At 34.3% G+C, this 23,494-nt stretch overlaps 1 protein-coding gene across 1 annotated transcript in view; it reads left to right on the top strand.

The window, feature by feature from the left end:
- LOC140434024 (sphingosine kinase 1-like) overlaps nucleotides 1-23,494 on the top strand; it is a 39,669-nt gene extending 16,175 nt beyond the window's left edge. Inside the window, exons 2-5 of the mRNA XM_072522004.1 lie at nucleotides 7,295-7,629; nucleotides 11,514-11,686; nucleotides 14,047-14,350; nucleotides 16,807-23,494. Coding sequence (XP_072378105.1) covers nucleotides 7,295-7,629; nucleotides 11,514-11,686; nucleotides 14,047-14,350; nucleotides 16,807-17,053 — 1,059 coding nt within the window. The 3' untranslated portion in view covers nucleotides 17,054-23,494. The remainder of the gene's footprint in view (nucleotides 1-7,294; nucleotides 7,630-11,513; nucleotides 11,687-14,046; nucleotides 14,351-16,806) is intronic.

Here is a 23,494-nt window from a genome sequence, read left to right as displayed (position 1 = left end):
GTTTGATTTTATTGGAGCGACCCCCGTTCTTATCCGATTCATAGTTTTCCACGTTTTAAAGTCTAGGGACTGGCCGGTCCATTGAACCTGGGGAAGAGGAAAATACTCAGGCGGTTCATCCTGCACTGTTTGAAGGAAGCTTTTCCTGGATTTTAGTCACTTTCGTGGTGTTCGAGCTTTGTAGAGGGCATGCCGCTCACCCGCGATCTGTTTAATTTTCTCTATGTGCTCTGCAACGCCTCTGCGCTCTGCAAAACCCGCTGCTTTATATAGATTTGAGAATGGCGTTGGTTTCATGCACCCCGTTACTATCCTGCAGTATCAACTTGTTTGGTGTGGGCAGATCTGCTCCAAACGGGGTACGCGTATTCAGCAGTTGAAAAACACAGTGACTGTGCCGTTGTTCTTAAAACACCAGGACGTGCACCCCATTTACTTCCCTTTCTGAGTATAGCGTTAGCTTTCTGAGTATGCTGTTCCTAGTTGTTACTTTCCCTCTGGTTTTTATGCAGTGTTGTCTGTAAGTGAGGGACCAGTCCAGAGTTACTCCAAGATATATAAGTTGGTTTGTGTGTTCTAATGTATTACCATTCCACGCAATTTGGAGTTTTCAAGGCAATTTCGAGTTTCTCCTCCACTTCTTCAAAACTATTTGCTTGAGCACATATTTCAAGATCGTCAGCATAGAGGAAGTGCTTGGTTTCAGTCGGCGTAGGTTGGTCGTTTGTGTATACATTGAAGAGCATTGGTGCTAAAAAACTTCTCTGTGGGAGGCCGTTTTTTTTAACTCTTCATCTACTTATTTTACCCTCCAGCATAACGAAAAAACGTCTGTTTTGCAGTAAGGAATATACGACCTTACCCAGATGGTGGTCATTGAGAGTGTCGTATAATTTTGCTGCTGTCAAATCTACGAAAGCAGACCCTGTTATAATGTTTTCTTCAAAACCCTCTTCAATGTGTTCTGTTAGTGCGAGGACTTGACCAGTGCAAGATTTGCTGGGTCTGAATCCTCCTTGTTGTGGGATGAGGTGCTTGTCGACATTTTTTTCTATTCTGGCGAATATGAGTCTCTCGTATAGTTTGAAAAAGTGACACAACAGCGAAATAGGTATGTAGCTACTGGGATTTTCTGGGTCCTTTCATGGTTTTAACAAGGCTATTACTTTAGATTTCCTTCGTAATTATGAAATTTCGTATGCTTTGCGGCACGTATTATAAAGTTGCAAGATCCAGTTTTTTGCTCCTTGGCCTAGATGCTTTATTTGTTCACTGTATATATCATCCACACCTGCAGCTTTCCCGTTTATTAACCTGTTCATACCGTTGTGGAGTTAATGTAAACGGAGTTCCTAGTTGGTTTGTCTCCGAATCCATTCTTCTTCTAGTGTTTGGGTCCTTATATCGGTTCGTAGTTCTTCCATTCATAAGGAGTTGAGCAGCGACTTGGTTTGCTGTAACCTTGCAAGGTTCTTTTGGATCGCTAAGTTTTTTTACAAGGTTCCATGCTATTTTGCTACTATGTTTTATGTCAATTTTTTCTAGATCTCAATCCACTTTTCCTGTCTGGCTTGACATAGCTGTTAGAGTAGTACTGCTCCGCGGTCAACCGTTTCTTGGCTAAAAGGGTCAGTGAAATAGAGGGTTTCATATGTTCTCATTAGTACTTTGGACTCGCTGGACCTCTCGGGAACATATTGTTGTCTACATCCTCTGGGGATAGCTTTTCTAGACACATTTTTGAGTACTTCTACAAATTTTTTGTAGTTCTCTACTTTTGGTTCAAGACGTCAGTCAGCTCAGAATCTAGCAGTCTGCATACTTTTGCCAGTTTGCCTTTTTGAAGTTAAATCTCCTCCTGAATGGAATAGGTTGTGGTCTGACAATTGGAAAGATATTTATACCAATTGGTCTATTCCTATGAGAATATGAGTTTTTGGTATGGAACCATATACTACTTTGGTATATCGGTCTTCGAGGTTATTACTTGAAAAACATATCCGGATTATATCCTCTTTTCCAAACTTTGCTCTCAAAAGATGTTGGTAGTTTAGGATCATGGATTAACGTGAGGCCACTCGTTTTGATCCATGCTTCTACTGCGTCTTCATTTGCGTCCGAATCTGCATAGCCCCAGAGTAAACTGTGACTGTTAAAATCTTCCTGTACAAGCTGATTGGGTTGTGATTGGAAGTTAGTTGGGTGAAAATATAAAAGGCTGGTTTGGGGCTTGTATACCGAGGTTATTGTGCATTTTTCGATCTCAGTGGTTTTTATCTTTATACCGTGTACATTTGTTGTTCCCACAGATGAGACTATGGTTTGAGTTCTCACAAATACCGCGCTCCCATGCTTATTACTTGGTATTTCCTCAATGAGTTTCATACCGGAGACTTTCGGTCTCGCTGCAGTTAAGTCTCTATGGGTTTCCTGGATCCACAATACCTCACATTTCGTGTTCTTGCAGAATTCTGATAGGATGTCTTGTTTGGCTGTAGTGATGCCCTCGATATTTATGTTCGCTACTGTCAGTGTTAGCTCTGAGAAGAACCGTTGTGGCTTGATGTTTGCCATCTGATTTGGTTTGGTCCAGTGTTGGAACGATTATCCGTCTACTAGAAGACGTTTCCAGGGGACGCCGTCAATAGTGTTTACTACAATCTTTTGTACAATCTTACTTCAAATAGTCCCCTTATAACAAAACTGTAATAATAAAATATTAATTTTTCCATGAGTTTTCGAGCTTTAAAAATAGTCATTTTCGCGCTTTTTTGGATTTTAATTTGTTTATAACTCGAAAACGATGCATTTCAAGAGAAAAGTTACTAAGAACATTTTTGCTCAGAATGAGCCAATTAAAAACTTAAATCTTAAAAGAAAGATACTGAAGGGATGATGAGAAAAATGGGCAAATAGAGTTATTTGAAGTTATTGTATTGAATTTTATTTGGGGGCGGATTGTAGGAGAGACAAAAACTCAAAGAATTTAGTGACCGAAACATATATGGAAAACTGACAGTGGAATATTTTCCAAAAGAATACAGAAAAAAAAAAATAGAAATGGTCACAAGCGAACAGAATAACGTTAAATTTAATCTGAAGACAAAAGATTGCAATAATTTCGTCCTAAAATGAGAATTTTAGACTGATAAAACGTAGTATATTTAGCATTTTACGAATCATAACATACTGTTTAACCTTCATTTAAACAGTTTTGTAAATTATTTGTAAACACTGATAGCAATAATGTATTTATTAAAATATCTTTGCAATTCATAAAGTATCCACGTCAAGGATGTTGCAATGTGAAAGCTGTGTTAAAATGATATGATGGTTCGGTAGTTTTGAGAAACATTGTAACCAGCTTGATGCAAGAGAAGATGGCATTGTGCTTCATAAAAGTATTATTAAAGCAGAACAAAAAATTTACCTCCTCAAGGACTTACTAAAAGATGTGTAAATTTTAATTCCAAAATAGGTACAAAAAATTAAGAAAATAAAAATGTATTTGAGAATTTGTATATAGAAAAAAAACCAAAGTGGTGATCTATTAAACGACTACTTAGTCGTTAAGGACACATGAATAAACATCATCATCATCATTCTGGCTTTATGTGAGTCCTAGCCTCCTCAAGTCCCATATTTTCCATGTCTTCCTCTTCTTTTCTGGCCAATGGGTCTATCAAGGAGCGTTTTTTTGAGTGGGAGTACGTCTAAGATTTTACCGATACTGCATTCAAATTATAACTGCATATTCTAAGCTCTAAGGTTTGGAGAACACTTTGAGAAATTTCTTATAGAAACTTATCTCTTTAGTTATAAAAGCTTCATAAAAATCAAAGGGTATCATAAATGCAAGCTTTTGAAAAATTAAAATATATTATGATTGTGTATTTTTAAAAAATATGAGAAAATCCTAATTTTCTTTTGTAGCTCACTCTGTAAAGGAATTGAAAACTTAAATATATTGTTTACCTTATTATGTAAATTGAATACTTATTTATTTCTTCTTTATATACAGTATGTTTATTTCATAGCGATTTCTAAATAAAAATGATTATAAAAATGGTGTGAAGCTTTGTATGGTAAGAACAGAAATTACAAGAGGAATCTAAATATGAGAAAATATACAGTGTATATGTAAAGTTTGATATATTATTCAAGTCTGGAGAATACCATTATTACATTATTTCTAAATCGCTTTTTTCTATATTCTGTGCCATAATCGGATTATCGACCATTGTCTCACTAAAAATACACCCTGTATATTCTTTCTTGAAGTGTTTAAAATAATATATTTACGATTGATTTTGTCCACTTAGATTCACATTACTTAAATATTCACAAAAACAATAAATTATTTTTTAATCTATTATAAAAGCAGCTATTATGGAATTTTACCAATTAAAAGGAAGCGATTATAAAACGTTTTTGTGTGAACGATATGAAGATAACATAATATCGAACGCGATACTATCACATCAATATTCAATATTTTTATTTATCACTGATAAAAATGATTTATGTAATGTATATGTTTGCAATATTTACTAGCCAGGTGAAAGCAATGAACGGGGAGAAAGGTTGATAAATTTTTGTATGGAAGAAGAGCTAACCAGTAAGAATACCTATAACGATTTTCATCTAAGAGGTCCCTTCATTTGGAAATCTCTATACGTAGAAGCGAATAATAGGAAAAACTAATGCGATTCCAGAAAAAAAAAACTAAAAAGATGCTTTTGAGACCCATATTCCCGCAGAATTTATCATGCATTGAACCTACTTAACTGGAAGCAATTTGCACCCTTATATCAATACAAAAATATAGCTTTATCTTCACCTTGGATTATAAAAATTCCAACAGCAATTACAGTCTATTACAATTCCAAAAAAATAGCAACAACACTAATCTTATTATACAACTCTTCAGAGATCTAATTAACTCCCATTTCGATTACACAAAATACTATACAGACGCGTCTAAAACTGAAAATGGAGTCGGAATGGCAATAATTAACAGCACAGAGATTCTTAAGCATAGAATTCCAGATACTGCCACTATGTTAACAGGAGAACTATACGCAATTTACCAAGCGATACTAAACGCAAATGTAAATAAGATGAACAAAATATTAATTGTGACAGATTCTATGTCATCACTATAAATAATCAGGAAAATATACACGCAGCAACCATTAGCTGTACTAATAAGGGAAGAAATTATTAAATTGCATACTAAAGATGCAAGCATCAAGTTTCCGTGGGTCCCATCACATGTTGGAATAGCAGATAACGAAGCAGCAGAATGTCAAAAAAGCTATAAATGACAACAGTATCCCCATGTCACCCCAATCTGTAAGTATGGATCCAAAAAGCTACTTTATAAAGCACCAGGCTTCCAAAGTCTTCCAGGTTGAGAGCTTTTCGATCCTTTTATGTGCTCAGGAGATAATGGATAGGGCTTACTCACAAAGGACCATTTTTATCTGTTCTGACAATCAAGCAGCACTAAGGGCTCTGGAAGCACCACAAATCAACTCTAAACTGGTTCTTGGGTGCAAGAGAACACTGGGTAACGTTGCGCTGACCAATAGATTTAACTTGATATGTTGTCATAGGTATGTCACAGGTGTGGAAGAGAACGAACAGGTTGACGCTCTGGCAAAATGGAGCTCCTCTCTCTGCCTGTAGTGGGACCTGAAACGGTGATTGGAGTGCCCTTCAGTACTGGCCGACGTAGTCTCAAGGAACTTGTTTTGCGGAGATTTCAGGACTCTTGAGACAGGGCCCAACTTCTGCTTTATTTCTAGTCAGTACGTTTACCGGTCACTGTTGACTCTGGTGGCATTTACATCTGCTTGGATTGTCGGATGGCTCACTGTAGTGGGCCATCCAGTGAGATGTAGTGTAATCCCATAAAAATTAATATTTAAGCTAATTATGTTGGTTACACATCAAATTCAAGCACATAGGCAGATTCTAGAAAAGCCACTAGAATATATCATAGATACCATCTCTTCATCGACTTCAAAGCAGTCTATGACAGTGTGAAAAGAACTGCATTATATAATGCAATGATAGACTTTGGGATCCCACCTAAGTTAATTAAGTTGACCCAACTAACAATGCAAAACGTAAACTGATGCGTTAGAATTGAAGGAGAAAACTCTAGACTCTAGAAAACTAGAGAAAAAGAAGGAGAAAAAAAGTTCTTTGACATTAATAATAATGGTCTAAGACAGGGAGACGCGCTGGCGTGTCTCCTCTTTAATATTGCCTTGGAAAAGGCAATCAGACAATTAAATATTAGAATGAATGGAACTATTTTTAATAGATCGACGCAAATTCTCGCATTCGCTGACGATATAGTTATAGTGGGCAGAAGTATCAGAGACATGGTCCTGTGTTTTACAAGGCTTATGGAGTCGGCAAGTGAATTAGGTAAACAATTGTGGTAAACGAGGAAAAACCCAAATATATGTTGGTTTCTAAAAACCCCCGATATATCCAACAGAGAATTCAAATTAACAACCATACATTTGAGCAAGTCAAAGAATTCATATATCTTGGATCGCTAGTAAACGCAATAAACACGACAAGCGACGAAATAAAAAGACGCGTAGCAATAGCAAACAGAACTGTTTACGGTCTCCAGAAACATTTAAAAAATAAAAATATAAAACTTAGAGTAAAGCTCAATATATACAAGTCCTTAATAAGACTGGTTTTGATTTATGGGGCTGAAATGTGGACTTTCTCAAAATGATGAAAGACCTCTTTTTGAGAGAAATTCCTTTAAAAAGATTTTTGGGGCCGTAAATGAAAATGGGCTATGGCGTCGAAGATATAACTTTGAACTATATCAGTTACACACCGATCCAGATGTTATAAAATTCGTTGCAGAGACTTAGATGGGCTGGACACATTGCTAGGATGTCAGATCACGAATACATGAAGAGATTAACAATGTCAAAACCAGAGGGCACAAGAAGTAGAAGACGACCACGAAGGAGATGGATTGATGATGTGGAAAAAGACCTAAAGATTCTAAGGGTCAGAAGATGGAGGGAAGTTGCCAGGAATCGACAGGAGTGGCCACTTCTTTGTGAGCAGGCCAAGATCCACAATGGATTGTCGAGCCACTTATGATGATGATGATGTTGGTTACGCCATACACTCCATCTCATACTTTTCTCTCTGAGTCTCCATATCTGGACAGTGTATATTAATTATAAAAGAAAATAGTTTCAAAATAATATGGCGATACGGTTGATGATTTATTTAATATTTTTAGGTCGGCGGTGATGGAATCTTCTTCGAAGTACTCAACGGCATCTTCGAACGATCCGATTGGGCTGACGTGACGAGGTCGATTCCCATCGGTATAGTACCGGGAGGTTCCGGCAACGGTCTGGCGCGCAGCATAGCACACTATTACTCAGAACCGTACATGACCATGCCAGTTTTACCTTCGGCTTTAGCGATAGTTCGAAATCATTCCGAGTTTATGGATTTGGTGAGGGTGGAAACCACGTCTCAGATCGTCTTTTCGTTCTTGTCCGTCGGATGGGGCTTGCTGTCCGATATCGATATAGAGAGCGAGAAGTTTAGGATATTGGGAGGCCAAAGGTGAGTCCAAATTATTTTTTTAGTACATTCACACATGTTTCTTGTTTTTCCACAATATATTATATATCAAATAATGGTATATATTTTTTTTAATTTTGAGAGGGAGTTATAGGGAATTATGTATACCAGTTTCTATTATGATTTACACCAGCCAGTTATTGCTTTGACTTTCGTAAGGATATAGTGGTGTCATGTCATTCGCTTGATAATTGTTGTCGATTCATGTCTTCCTTGTGTATATTCTGTGCTTCCGAGAATGAGTATCCAGTCATGTTCCTTACAGCTTCATTGAGAATGATACATACAAGTTTATTCTTAATTGATGTAAAAAAGTATTTTCAAGTCCACATATTCCACCAATCAACTTAACCCTTTTTACTTGTCATTGTAACGATCAAAAACATCGGAAAACACTGCCAAATAAGCAAAAAAAGAATTGACACTGACTACGTAAGTGTCGAAACTACACTGACCTTGAGAACATACTAAAATTGGAACAGACAAAACGCCCGATTGGCTCCGAATTTAGCCAAGCAAAACACTGTAGTCCACATCTCTATGCTACCGATCTACAGATATCTACTTCGGCACTAAGCCTATGAAAGATGACGTACTAACTTAGCCAGTATTATATGCGATAAACAGTACTCCGAACATAATGAGAACGAAATCGTTATTCTATTTTTGATGTTTACAAAATTCATTTTGTCCTGTGTAATTGTAGGGGTAACTCAAAATCATATTGCAGGCCTTAGTCTATAGCACTGGCACACCCAGGGGGGGATTTTGGGGGTTAACCCCCCCCCCCCCAGGACCCTATTCCGACACTGTTACTCACACATGTTGAGGACTAAAAATGGAGGTAACATCATAAAAAAATTTCGGTGACCAACCACCCCCCCCCCCCAGAGGCAAATTCTAGGTGCGCTACTGGTCTATTGCCCAAAAAGCCGTACTTTGCCAGTGTCTGGTCAAAGAAATAACCGAAAACGGTACTATGATTAAAAAGAGCTCAAGTACTATTTTTACCATGTATATACCTCACCAAACAATGACTGTCTTGTTAATAATGGCATTGTGTGGTTTTTTTAATGAAACCTCGTGTTTTTCGTTTATAAATTACTTATATATCAAATCGTAAACACTGATTAAGAAATTCACATCCAAGGCTATACATGTTCAACATTAAAATACAATAGAAAAGTTAGCGTGTTGTTCTGATTCGGAGATGATGAAGCGAACAAGTCGTTTTTGTAATTTTACGCCTAATTGCCATTCTCGAGAGTTTATTGTTTTTTAAAATATTCATCGTCACACTCTGTACACTCTTGCATGCGAGGAAATTTTTAAATAGTTCAATGAGTGCTATCTTGCGTTGGAAATCGTTGGCCAAGCAATTGATTTCTCACTTTCTGAAACGTCGGGACTGTCTGAAGAATCGGAGATCTATTATACGTTTGAAACGCTTACAGTTTTACGATCTTTGAATAAAATGGTCCAGTTTTCGGTACAAAAAAGGCATTTCTAAATTAATTACTTTACTTGATGAGAATAAATCATAATTTTAATTAAACATACGTTATATTTGAACTATTTATGAGATGAAATAGAAAGGCCACGAGGTGATATCGAAGTCTAAAACATTTTTAATTAAAATTTTTTTTTACCTCCGAAATTGTGTAGAATCCAACGCCAACAGAAAATTTTGTTGAAAAACTGATATAAATTTGATTTATTTGTTTCTCTATAAGACATATCGATGCTATCATCATTTATCGTACGTCTTACGATGCTGTTCTTGATATTTTTGGTCGACCTTCATGAAATTCGATCACTAAAACTCGTCTGACCAAGCTTAAGGTTTTCATACCGCCGAAATACAGTTGTTATTGCAGTTTTTAGATAGTTAAAGCACTCCTTTTCACTATATCCGTTTTTTTCGATACTGCTTACTTTAATTGAATTAATATCATTATGATTTGTCACATTTCACTGACAGCACTAATATATCAATCATCTGATAGCTACGTTGTTGCCATCTCCTGAAAATAAAGCATAAAGCACTTCTTTTGTAATTTCATATAGAATAAATAGATACAGAAAGAAACAGCAGATAATGATTTTCAACAAGTATACTTACGATAAAAATGCCTCAAAAAATTGTCAGTGAGTTGGAAACGTGGAAACACTGTCAAAAGCTGCGAAATAGATTTAAACGCGCAGGAAAAGTGCCATTGCAATGAAACATTGCCAAAACCGCTAAAAACCTTCTAAAAGCGTGTTAGAGAGCGAAAAGTGTTGGTAAGCGACGGAAAAGTGACTAATAGATCTTCAAAAGCGACGAAAAAATGCGGAAAAGAGTCGAAAAAGACAAAAATATCGTGAAATGTCCAAAAAAATCGTTAAAATGAATTGTAAATGCGACGAAACACGTTCAACAGCTCCGAAATAGTGTTACAAACGAAGGAAATGTGCAAACCACAATGAAAAATTGCCGAAACCGCTAAAAAAATTTCTAAAAGCATGTTCGATAGTGAAAAGTATTGGATAGCGACGTAAAAGTTACTGAAAGATTGTCGAAAGCGACGAAAAATGGCCAATTTGAGCAAAAAAGTCGAAAAAGACAAAAATATCGGGAATTTCGACAAAAAATCGTCAAAATCAATTGTACAAGCGACAAGAAGCTGTCAAAAGCTCCGAACAGTGTGCAAAGTAAAAGAAAAGTGTCCATTGCAACGAAAAATTGCCAAAACCGGTTAAAAATCTTCTAAAGGCGTGTTTGATAGCGAAAAATGTTCGATAGCGTCGAAAAAGCTGCTAAAGGATCGTCAAAAGCGACGAAAAATTGTCAAAAATGAGGGAAATAGTCGAAAAGACAAAAACATCAGGAAATGCCCCAAAAATTGTCAAAATCAATTGTTAAAGCGATGAAACACTGTCAACAGCTCCGAATAGTGTGCAAAGCGAAGGAAAAGTGTCCACTACGAAAAGTTTTGGATAGAGACTGAAAAGCGACTAAAGGATCGTCAAAAGCGATGAAACATTGTGAAAAGTGGGGGAATAGTGTTAAAAGCAAAGGAAAAGCGCCCATTTTTAATGAAAAATCTTCTAAAAGCAACGAAACACTTTCAAAAGAGACTGAAATGTGACTATATGTTATATGTATATAGAAGGAAAGCGATTAAAGTATCGTCAAGAGCGGCGACAAATTGTCAAAAATGCGGTGTATATTATGTAAAAGTGTCAAAAGCAACGATAGTCTCAATAGCGTTGGAAAACTGCCAAATAATTACTTCGAAAAATTGTCAAAATAGATTATAATAGCAACGAAACACTGGCAAGAACTGCGGAGTAATGTTAAAAGTGTCTTTTGTAACGAAAAATAGTCAAAATAAACAAAATACGTTTCTAAAAGTGATGAAACCCTATGAAAGAAAAGAACGTCAAAAGTGACGATACAATGTCAAAAGTGCCATGAAACGTTTTTAAAAGCGCCAAAAACAACAATAGAGTGTCGTAAAGCCTGAAAACAAGGAAAAATGAACAAATGTAACGAAAAAATGATAAAATCGCAAATTAAAATTATCATATGTTTCATAAAATGGTTGTAAAAGTAGCAAGACACTGTCAGAAGCTCTGAACAAAAGCAATTAACTGTCAACAAAACGAAAAAGCCGCGTAAAAGATTTATAAAAGTGACAAAAAATTGCGCTTTATAGGCGTTCATTGCCCCTGATCCATAAAATGGGAGAGCGTCAGTCACGAGTTGCCAGTACATCAAAGGTAGTTTGCTATATTATTAAACGCATTTAGTTAAATTAATAATCTTATTTTAACAATAAAACTTATTTATTTCCATATTTAATATCTGTACAACATTTCAGGTTTACCATTTGGTCCCTGGCGAGGCTTATCGGTCTTCGAAGTTACGGAGGAAAATTGTGGTACTTACCGGCTGAACTTCCTCTAGTAGAACAACAAAACAATCTTGTATTTTCAAGCATCGTAGGCAGCAACGTCGATCTTCCGAGTGAGGTCAATTTAGAAACTAAAGCAGGTAAATTATATACGTAGAACGTTTTTGACATTGACTATATTGTTTTCTACATATATTTTTGATCTTCTTAGCTTTATTTATTGTCTCGTCTACATTAGGTCACAGAAAAAGATGAATTTAATGAATTACAGTTATAGAGCTCAAGATCGGCGTACGAGGGTGAACTTTGGATTCTCCAGAAACTTTCTAGTTGCCCCAGGGTATTAGCAAAGCCTTTACGCCTATGCTGGATCAACAAGGATTTCAGGATCTTATACTTTGTACCACCAATCTTTTCACAGTCAGCGAAAAGGATAAATTAAATAAGAATATGATCCATTGCCTCTTTATGGCTTTCATAATAACATACAATAGACTGCATATTTTTTACTAAAGGGCATCCAAATTAAACATTGATCCTTCGAGACGGATAGCAATATGTTACGATATAATCAAATTTTAAAATATCGCGAGTATAAAGAATGCTTATGTGAAATTATATTTCCACAATGAACAGGAGTCCAATTTTGTGACGGTTTTAAGACTCTCTTAGCTTGTACCATTTCTATCCGTTATCGACAGTTTTTCTTGTACAAATTTCCGTCTAAAGTAAATTCATTTAACAGAAAAGTAGCGGTCAACAAATGCATCCACATAACACGCGAAACCCGATGTTTATATAATTGTACAGGGTTGTATTAAGATTCTAGCAGCCTATACCATCTGAATTTGAAATGAATTAATTTATAATTTTTAGGATTACTGTTAAAATAATAGTAATCAATGATTAATCATTCAAAGAAGTATACTTAAATAATATTTTTGTAAACTGTCATTCACACATCATTAGTTAATTGTGGTATTAATCAAAAGGCAAAAAATAGAAAGTTGTTTTTATACATTTTACGCTTTAAATCCAATATTTGGAAATAATATTATCATTAATGATATAAAAAGAGACCTCTTCTTGTGTAAAAGTTCGGGAAAATACTTATACATAATTATAGGGTAGATAGACTTATACATTTAACATTACATTAACATTAATAAATAAAATTTATTAAGTCGACGTTTCGATATCGATTTAACATTTATTTGTGTCAGCAAAAACGAATGTATATTTAGAAGAATTGTGACATCACTATTTTTGACTTGCCGGTTATGTCGAAGATGGTTCGAGATATCAAAATGCCGCTTTCAGATTTTGATTCAGGAGACAAAACTATATATGAATCCATCGATAGATCGTCCCCAAAGTATTGCATAGGCGACAAATAGGCAGAAAATTGGAAGCATTTGAGATGTGGCTATATCGGAGAATACTTAAAATCCCGTGGACTGACCGAGTCACCAATGAGGAGGTCCTCAGAAGAATGATGAAGAACCGAGAGGTACTGACCACCATCAAATCTCGAAAGTTACAGTACTTTGGACACATTATGCGAAATGAATCCACATCCGGACTGTATATAGTTTAAAAACTTGTGGAAGATGGAAAATCACATATTATGCAGTAGGATGTCCTTTTTTTGTTTTTTGTTGTTTTTGTCACAGGCTCTTACAAGGTTAAGACCAAAAGGTCTTTATTTTGTAAGACCTTTTATTTACATACATATATAATGATCAACATATCACCTCACTACAATGATAGTGTCAAAAGGAAAAGATGAAGACAGACAGTACCCTGGATGTAAGCGGAAAACCTTATTGGCGATATCTATATTATTGTTTTTTAACAAAACAAACTCTTTGCTGGGCCTGAGGATGAGGCAAATATTGTAAGCCTCGAAACCGATCGCTTCTGTAAAACTTTGAAAGTAAATATTAGATTGTGAGTATTGACCTTTTTAATATATTTGTTCAATTATAGACTCACACTTGCAACCCTTCTATCATCATAATAATTATTATAATACAGTCAAAATAATATTAAATTTACTTACTTCAGTTGAGAGAAAACAGCAAACACCTTAAAAATGTTCACAGTTCTAAGTTTATTTAAATAACACTATAATTATAAACCAACACTATAAATATACCAACACATATATATAGAGCTATTAAAAGTAAAAATTATATTTATATAATTCAACAGACATAAATATGATTCGTAAGGATTACTGAATCCATATCTGTTAAAACTGCAAATTATGCGTCTTTGTTTAGAGGTGTAGATTGTCGTTACTTGTGAGTTTCTACTTGTTACTTTTGATACGCTTTTGTATATAATCAGTTACAGTATAAGTGTTTTTGTAACAAGTAGATACCTCTTCAGCATCTCTAGATACTTGGAATGAATATATCACGCGTCCCTAGTTTGTTTATTCTACTTTTCTGTTAGGCGAATATGGTATAGCTTATATTTTTATTTCGCGCTTTAGGTCGACCGCGAGTGGACTCATGGTACAGCGCAAACTCTCGACGAAGCGCTTACTTCTCCGCCACCGGCAGCTCCTATCAATCGACGGCAGACAGCGCCGGCGCAGTGGGTGCGTCGCCGAATCCCGCCGAAAGACCACGAATGTACGGCCCTGCTTCCCAAATACCAGCAGTATTAGCACCTCTCCCGACGAAGTGGGAGTGTATATCGGGCCGGTTCGTCATGGTCCACGCTTCATATCAAAGCCATCTCGGGGAAGACTGCCTGTTCGCTCCAGATGCTACTTTAAACGATGGCAAGATATGGTAAGTATTACTTCCATGTTTCTAGTTGGATTGTGTGCCAATCTCTCACTGTCGGTCGAGAATTTTAGACCCATCACATATATTTTTATTTCTTTATTAAAATATTTGATTTCTTTCTATTCCGGATTTGATTTGTGTGCATATTGCATAATAACTCAATATTTCTCAACACGTAATAATTATTTATTGAAAGTATTACAACTTTTAAAGATTAAAAGCAACGCCTATGTTTGGTTCATGCGCCATCATGAAAAACTACATTCAAACGAATTTTATAGAAAGATTCTATGTAGTGGTTTGGCCCATTGTTAACTTGTAACATGTACTAATGTGTAAAATTACATTTGCAATGTTATGTTACTTGCAATTTTTATAACACTGTGCGCTCTGAAATACTACAAGTGTTGGGATTTTGGAACTGTTCTAATAGTTGGTTCCCACCTCCATATTTAACAATTCCCTGATAATTATCCGTGCCTGGTTTCAGTATCTTGTTTTTATTTGCTTATAATACCATACATTAGTATTAACTTTTGTTGTACCCATATTGCTTTAGTCTACTTTACTCGCTATTACCGCTTCTTGAATATTCAAGTTTTGAGCTCATTGTATGTACAAAATGCTGTCGGTCGGTCCCTCTTTCGCTCTCTCTAAAGACGTACTGTGCAGCTTGATGGTTCAAATCGAGATGCAATTAATTTTTTAGGTTAGTGGTTAAGTGGTATTTTTCTTACTTCAGAAACAACTTACTAGCAAAATTACAGGATGCTACCAAATTCATTTTAATTGCCTAAGTGTCCTTTTGGTAGTCGCCATGTTTGTTTTTTCTATTTTAATATAATATTTATCCCCTCCCCTTTCATTTAACTCATCACACGCTCCAATCGGACCTATAACAACGGATATATGATGTAATGCCCTTTTTGGCAATGCCGCCATGTATGTTTTTTCAGTCTCAATATGTTCGCTATCCTTTTTCCTTTTAACTATTCGACCCTTACTACAAAACGATCAAGAATTAGCATAATGAACCTGGTACTGAATGATTTAAAAAATTGAACGCATTAGCCTCCAAAATTGACTGCACGACTCACCCATAATCACATTTCGCGAAATAATACATGCGCGAAGCGGGTGAGCGTACGTTCGGCAAGGTACTAGGCCTTTTACTAGTAGATAATAAGGCACTTGAGCGCACTTTGACTTCCGCGTCTTGAACCGCATGCGCATGATCTTCGCGCATGTCTATTTTTCGCGAAATGTGATTATGGGTGAGTTATGCATTTAGTTTTGTGGGCTAATGCATTCGAGTTTTTAAATCATTTAAAAAAAGGCAACACTGGTACGGCCGTATTTCCCGTGTAAAATCCCATAAGAAATCGCATTGGTTCATTCTGCATTTTTTGAGCGTTTTGTGGTGGGGGTAGAATAGTTCGTCGGATCGTGATGCATAATACATAACTGGAAAGGGGAGGGCAGAAAAAACGTACATGACGGCATTGACAAAAGGGCATTACATCATATTTCCGTTGTTATTGGTCCGATTGGAGCATGTGATGCGTTAAATAAACGGAGAGGGGATAACGATTATGTAGAGATTGACAATAATTGGCAAAAGAGCAAAAAAAAATTGATTCTCTAATTGAGTTCGTTCATTTGACTTGTGTCAAATGATCGATATTGATTAACGACTTAAATTATTTTTGTATAACTATAGTAATAAGTCTTAAGCTGTTTCACTCTTTTGACTTTTTCTTTCTTTTGTCTTTAATTTTTAATCGTTTTTCTTATTGTTTAATAATCTTATCTATAGTTAATGCCATTTTCTCAATAAATTTACAAACAACGCAAATCATACACTTTCCTCATCTTCAGTGTCATATGATAGTTGTCATTTGACAATTGACAGGTGACAGTTTCTATCGTTCTGTATTAATACGACAGTGAGAGTCATATATCTGATACACCGTAACTATTTTCTAAACCGTAAAATAAATCACAAAATTATTTGGTAACTGACCATCGTATTTGTTATTTTAATAGCTTGAATGATTAAAAATGGCGAAAAGACGTCATTATTTAAGACGTCATCGTGTAAGTTTATTTAAAATGAATCAAATGACAAGTAATACAATACCTTAAATCTCTTGTGTTAGTCTGTATGTTTTGCGCCTTTTAAAAATGGCGATCGTTGAATTGTGACATGTCATATATTCCAATTTAATTAATACTGTTGACAATAAATAAAAAACTGTTTACGTAAATGTGGAAAGCTGAAAAAATATCAAAAATTGGCCCATTCAAGCGTTTTCCATAAAAGAGCAATTAATTTACATTTTTAATGTTCAGAAAATAATTGGAGTTAAGTTTTAATACTCATACAGATTATATTAACAATAATAACAACGTTCCAATAATATTGCGCTGTTTAGTAAACATAAAATAATTTTTTTTAGGTTACTGATAGTTCGTGCCGGTGCAACCAGATCCCAACTCCTCCAGTTTCTGCTCGGCCTCAGCACCGGCGCCCATGCCACCTCAAAATCCTTCGACGGCCTCGTAGAACTCATCCCCGTACACGCGTTCCGAATAGAGCCGGACATGACTGAAGAGGGCTACATAACCGTCGACGGTGAACTGGTCGAGTACGGTCCCATTCAAGCCGAGATGTTCCCGTCTTTGTGTCGTGTGATGGTTCCTTGATCCGAGTACTCCTCTAGGAGTGGCAACGGTAAAGTTAGAAAGAAATCCAAGGTTGTGATGTTATCGTCGTTTGAGCCTTTACTGATTCGACTTGATAGCTTTTAAGGTTTTGAAGATTTGACAGTATTTTCGGGTTTAGGAAGACGGTCAAGAGAAGATTTTTACTGTAGGAGTTTATTTAATTAATCTAGAAAATCTAGGTCAACATTATATAATTATTTTATTAAAAATGATATTTAAACATATACAAACATTCCATGACATTTTCGGCTGTTTTGGTCCATGTCATATATCACTGAAGTGATATATGACAGTTGGTAGAAGACCAGTGACAGTTGACAATTGCTCTCTGTCAGTGCATATTTAGTTCTATTTTCTAACAGTCTCGGTAAAAGTGAATTTTTCTCTTCGTTTTGTCTTAGTTTTCAAGTATTGTTGCCTCTACGATTTTTATTAAATATTGTGGTTAATATTTACCAGACTAATTAAATAACTCAAAGAATCTTCGATCTAAAGACACTCTTTTCCATTAGGTACTATCATTTTGTCAATCAATTTACAATTAATGCATTGCTTTTTTCAACGAAGTGACATAGTTGGCAGTTGTCATTTGTCAAGAAGTGACAGTTGACAGTTTCTTTCTATAATTGTTAAATACAACAATTTCTATAATTGTTCAATCTGTGGAATTTTTTTCCTTTTGTCTTAGTTTTTAATTTTTGTCGATATGGTGTTCCTCTATAATTTTTGTAGTTGTAGTAAAACATTCAGTTTTAAGATATTGAAAATGCATTATTGGGTGTTAAATCATCTAAAAAATAGATACTTTGGCAAAATAAACAAATGTATGACAGTTTTTACAGTACAATACAGGGTGTGCAAGGATTCTTGCAACAAAATATAACTGTAAAACACAACAGATGATTTAAGCATCTCAAAAAGTCGCATTTAAAGATCTGAAGCATAAAATCAGTTTCATAATTTGCAGTTTATTTTGTGGAAACCATTTTTGCACATCCTGGATATATTTATACCTCTCTCTTGTTTATTTTTATTTATTTTTTGTAATCATTAATTGTTTTGATTGAGTTTTATATTTGTGAAGATCTTCCGACCGCTTTTCTGAACTCCGTATATTTTTGTTCTTGTCGTTACATAAGTGATAAATATGGCTTTTAAAAGTTGTGTAGCTATAATATAGGCCGAATGCTCAAGTTTAGCTCTAAGTCAATGCATTTAACTAGTTAAAAAGTTCAGTTTTATGTAACTTAAAAGACGAAACACTTGCCATACACTAATTAATATAAGATTGTAAGAAAAACGTTACCATTTAGAATATTTTTTTAATTCTCCGTCATTAAAATCGCGTGATTTCCACAGTGGATTGTGTCAACAGAAGAAAGCTAGTCAGACAAGCGACATTTGAAGTTGACTGTTGACATATTCATGTATTTAATTGTCTTCCTGAAGCTAACGATACACTACCGATAAATGTTGCGCTCAATGTAGCCTTGTTGCATTTATAAAAGTGGTGGAGGGTAGACTAATCCACTCTTACGTAGACTAATCACGTCTACTCTTAACTGTATAACTTATCGAAGTTTGAGTCTCACAGCTAATACTCCGTTATAGTAATAACATTAAAGTGATGAAGATAGGTTTGATTTAATTGAACCGTAGATAAAAAGATTGATGCATAATAAACCCAAGGTTTGACTGAAAAGGAGGTTCATAGTATCATAAAAGGAAGGTTGGTAGTGTCAAGTAGAGCTAATTAGAAAAACCTGACGAAATGGTTTAGAAAAACATTTATAATATCAAGGATTGCATTGTCAGGATCATGTTTCTACAATATTCGTAATTCCTCCCATAACAATAGTTTTTTAATTGTCCCCCTTACGTTTTTTTGTTTTGTGTTACTTTTACAAATTTAAGAGATTTTATTTTTATATTTTGTTGTTGAAATTTCAATCTAGTCAAAGAAGATACTAGTTTTACCCGAAAATAATTCCAAATTGTGTACAGCAAGTGATTTCTTTTAAATAATATGTTTGCATAGCTATAGTTTTGCCTGTTCTTTCCTTCTTCGATAACGTTCCGAATTTTTAGAATTATTATAATGATTGAATTAAAGGACTATGATAATATAATGAAATACTGCAAATATTATTATTATTTTCGAGATTATGAAAATGTATCATCAAACATGCACATAAACATCTGAAAAACAATTTGCAACACCAAAATAACATGAATATTTAAATATACATCTAAAAAAAGCATAAAAAATAATAAAATCTATATTTCATTGACGAAATGTAGTATTGGTTGCCTATATCTGAAACAAATTTAACAATAATTAAAGGCAATTGAGCGAATTATATATGAAATCGTGGTATGGGTTGTCTATATGGGAACCACTTTTTTTTCAAACTGAAACAGGAAAAAAAGGTGGTGAAATGATTGTGAAAAGTAATATTTTTAAGTACGATGAATCTGTAAATGATTGAAAATTGTAATGAATTACTCATTAATTACCAAACAGATTTTATTGTCACCTTGTTCAGCTCACTTGCTGTTCACCTTGATCAGCAACTGATCAATTTTAAGATGGTTAGACTTGGTGTAAAATGCAACATAACTCGTGTCAATAATTTTCTTGCTTTTTTAATAGAAAACCTTCCTAAGGAAATACTTTCTTCTTCTTTTGGTGCCTATTCGTTTCGAATATTGGTGAGTGTCCAGGATTTAACTCCGTAGTATAATATCGAGAAGATATAACATCCTAGCAGCCTTACTTTTATCTCCAGATTAAGGTTGTGGCTTTTAAAGAGTTTGGCTATGTTGTTGAATGCACTCTTAACCTTCTCTATTCTACATTTTTTTACTGTTTTACTCGGTTCACTGGTGTATTCTTGATAAGCAGTTGGACGTCACTAATTTTATTTTTGCTGATGACCATAAATTTAGTTTTTGATATGTTTGTTTTTAGTCCAAATCTTTCACTTACTTCATTTATTTTATGTATTAGTTGCTGTAAACTGTTTAAACTGTCTGCAGAAATAACGGTGTCATCTGCATAGCAGATGTTGTTTAGGCGTTCTCCATTTAAAAGTATTCCATGTTCGCAATTTTCCAAGACTTCACTAAATATTTCTTCTGAATATAAATTGAATAATATAGGTAAAAGTATACATCCTTGTCTAATGCCTCCCAGAATCTGGATCGCTTCGGTCGGTTCATCTCCAAGATTTGTTCTTATTGTAGCTGATTGGTGAAAGTATAAATTTTGTATTATACGCCGGTCTTTATTATCTATTTGGGCTTTTGTTAGAACATCTATAATTTTTCGGTGTTGAACTCTGTCAAATGCTTTTTGGTAGTCCACAAAGCAGGTGTAGATATAGCAAGTTATATCTCTGCATCTTTGAAATAATACCTGTAGACTAAACAGTGTATCTCTTGTACCTACGCCTTTCATAAATCCAAACTGTGTGTCTTGTATTCTCTCTTCGTATAGCTTGTATATTCTGCGATGTATAATTTTAAGAAAAAGTTTTAGTGTATGGCTCATTAGACTTATTAGCCTATATTTTCTCCACCTTTTCGCTCCCTGTTTCTTTGGTAACGTCTTGTATCTGAACAAGTACTCCATCTGGTCCAGGTATTGGGGACTGGTCCTACATCTCAACAAAAAATAAATTTCGTATGTATTTTTTTTAGGTTTTATCAATACTTTCATTGTCCACGATTACCTCTCCGTTGTCATTAACAAGTTTACTTACTCCTCAGTTTTTACATTTGCCTGTAATTTCTCTTACCTTTTTATGCACGTTGAAGTCGTCGTATTTACTTTGTAGAATTTCGATTTCTTGGCATTTTTTCTCCAGTTATTTCTGTTTGGCTTCTCTGATCTTTATCTGTATATCTCGTTATAATGTTTTATACATAGAGTTATTGTTCTTGTTTTTCCCTCTTTCTTCCATCAGCTGCAGAATCTCTGTCGTCATCCATATCTTATTCTTACCTTCTTCGTTCTTCATAAAACTGTCTTTAATGTCGTCTATCGTTTTATTAAGGGATTCTATCTTCTCTTCTGTGCTTTCTGTTGTATTATCGATTTATTTGAAGTTTCTATTGATTGTTTTGATGACTATTTCTTTTACCCCACTACATTTCAGTTTTCTCATGTCACGTTTTTTTTACAGTTTTTCAGCTTGTTTTCGTTAACTTAGTTCCATACACGCCCACTAAAGGATTGTTGTCACATTGAATATCAGCTTCTGGGTAGGTTTTAACACTGTTGAAGCTATTTCTATATCTTTTGTTAACGAGTATATAGTCTATTTGGTTTCTTATAATAACGTCTTCTCAGTTGCCTCTAGATGATTTCCACATATACAGGCATCTAGGTGGTAGTTTGTAAAATGTGTTTAGCACGATTAAGTCATGTTCAGCTGCAAAGATACTCATTGGTTCTCCTCGTTGATTTCTCTCTCCTAATCCATAAGGACCAATATGTTGCCCTTTTTTCCGTTACCTATTTTACCATTGAATTATCCCATGACTATAAGTTCATATCTCGGTATATCTCTTATTAGGTTGATTATTTGTTATGAAGAAAAAGAAACACTTCAGCAACAATAAATAATGAAATTAAAAACTTTGAAGTATTTTACAAAGTAAATGTAAAATTTTAGGTAAATTCAATTATTCCTTCGAATTGGCTGTAATTTATTTGCTCAAAACAAATTATTTGCTCATTAGAAGCGGGGAATATCGACAGCAACTTATCCAGCGGAATACTATTTGTAGAATTGAGAGAACAAATGTTAACATCTTGTATCAGCTCATAGTGGTTATAAAGAGATAAAAGTTTAGGTGGACACTTATTCGAACGATTCCCTTGGAACTTTATCGAGATACGGAAAGAGCAGGTCCTAGTCTATCAAGAGAAACGTCCTAATATTTTATTAACTTAGTTTTGTAATTTGAAACTATAATAATTAAGGTGTATATATATCGAGGGTAGTGTGATGTGATGGCATCTGAACGTTTTTAATATTTATTTACTATTTAAATGTTGTAAAAGATTTTTATTTTTGTAAGAAAGGTCGGAATATTATGGATTATTAAAAAAATAATACGCCTGTAAGTACTATATCATCAGTATCATTTTATTATATCTCTTTTGCCTCCGCTTTTAGAACGTAGCATTTAGAACGGGTATTAAATGAGAGTTAAAACAATTTTAGTTAAAATATACTAAAGGACTGTCTTAAGCTACATATCTTACCTATCTTAATGACTTAATAATCAAAATTTTATTTTTAAGATACACGACTGTTTATATTTATCTCTAAATATCTAATAAAATTTAAGCTACAAACACTTGAAATATATTTAGATACACATAACATAATTTTGAAACTGAAAATTGTGTCCACATTTTTTTCCTATTAAATTTTTGCCTACGTTAAATTTGACTGTGAAAAATATTTTTTGGACTCCCTGTACATAATATATAAAGAAACTTGCTAATATTGAGATTTTTTGATACGTTCGGACTATAAGATTGAAAATGTTGCTTTAAATACTTAAAATATAGCTTTAGCACAAAATAATAAACAATCAGAATGCCCAATCTGCTTTAAAAAATAAGTATGCGCATCTCGTTCGTGCAGACGGAATCAGCCATGTTTTAGTTTAAACCAGTGCCGTTCAGGGACATTTTATCTTGTGTGCATAGAAAAATTAACCATGTTTAATTTATTTATGGCAATTATAGACATAATACTTATGCATTATTTTATTCGCACTTTTAGTTGAAGAATAGATTAAATTATTTCAAATGTACTAAATTATAAATCTCTAAAAATTTAAATTACAGTTCTGTCGTAGCTTGGGGCCATTCTGGTTGTTATTTATTCTGTGGCTTTAGTTTCCCTTTTATGTGATACCGTTTTTTATGACTATTCTTCATCCTGAACCCTTATTTGACATGTCATATGTCAATGTCAAGAAAACTGTTTTCAAAATATTGACCACCCTATCAGTAACTTTACTTCTCGTATAGAAATCAAACTACAACAGTCATTCCGGCATAATACTTACCTATTTCATTCCAAATTTGTTAAAAATATTAACAAAAAAATTTTTCTATAATACTTTTTTGTCTACATCTATTAGAAATAAAAAATATTAACAAGTTTACTTACTGTTGGTGCACGCCATATTATAATCCATAATATTCTCGGTAAAAATAAATACAATAATATCAAAACTATGTCATAGTTAATTCAATACAAAATTTTATCGTGAAATGTTATTGAAAATTTAAAAATTTTAATCAGTAGATATCTATATTAATAGTAGAAACGTACGAGTAAAATTTAAATGAAAATGTAGTTTTATAAATATAATTTGGCTCAATAAAAATCT

The sequence above is a fragment of the Diabrotica undecimpunctata genome, chromosome 2, assembly GCF_040954645.1.
Source record: "Diabrotica undecimpunctata isolate CICGRU chromosome 2, icDiaUnde3, whole genome shotgun sequence".
NCBI lineage: Eukaryota > Metazoa > Arthropoda > Insecta > Coleoptera > Chrysomelidae > Diabrotica > Diabrotica undecimpunctata.
Note: the sequence above shows the minus strand (reverse complement) of the source record. Positions and strands in the feature narration are given on the sequence as shown.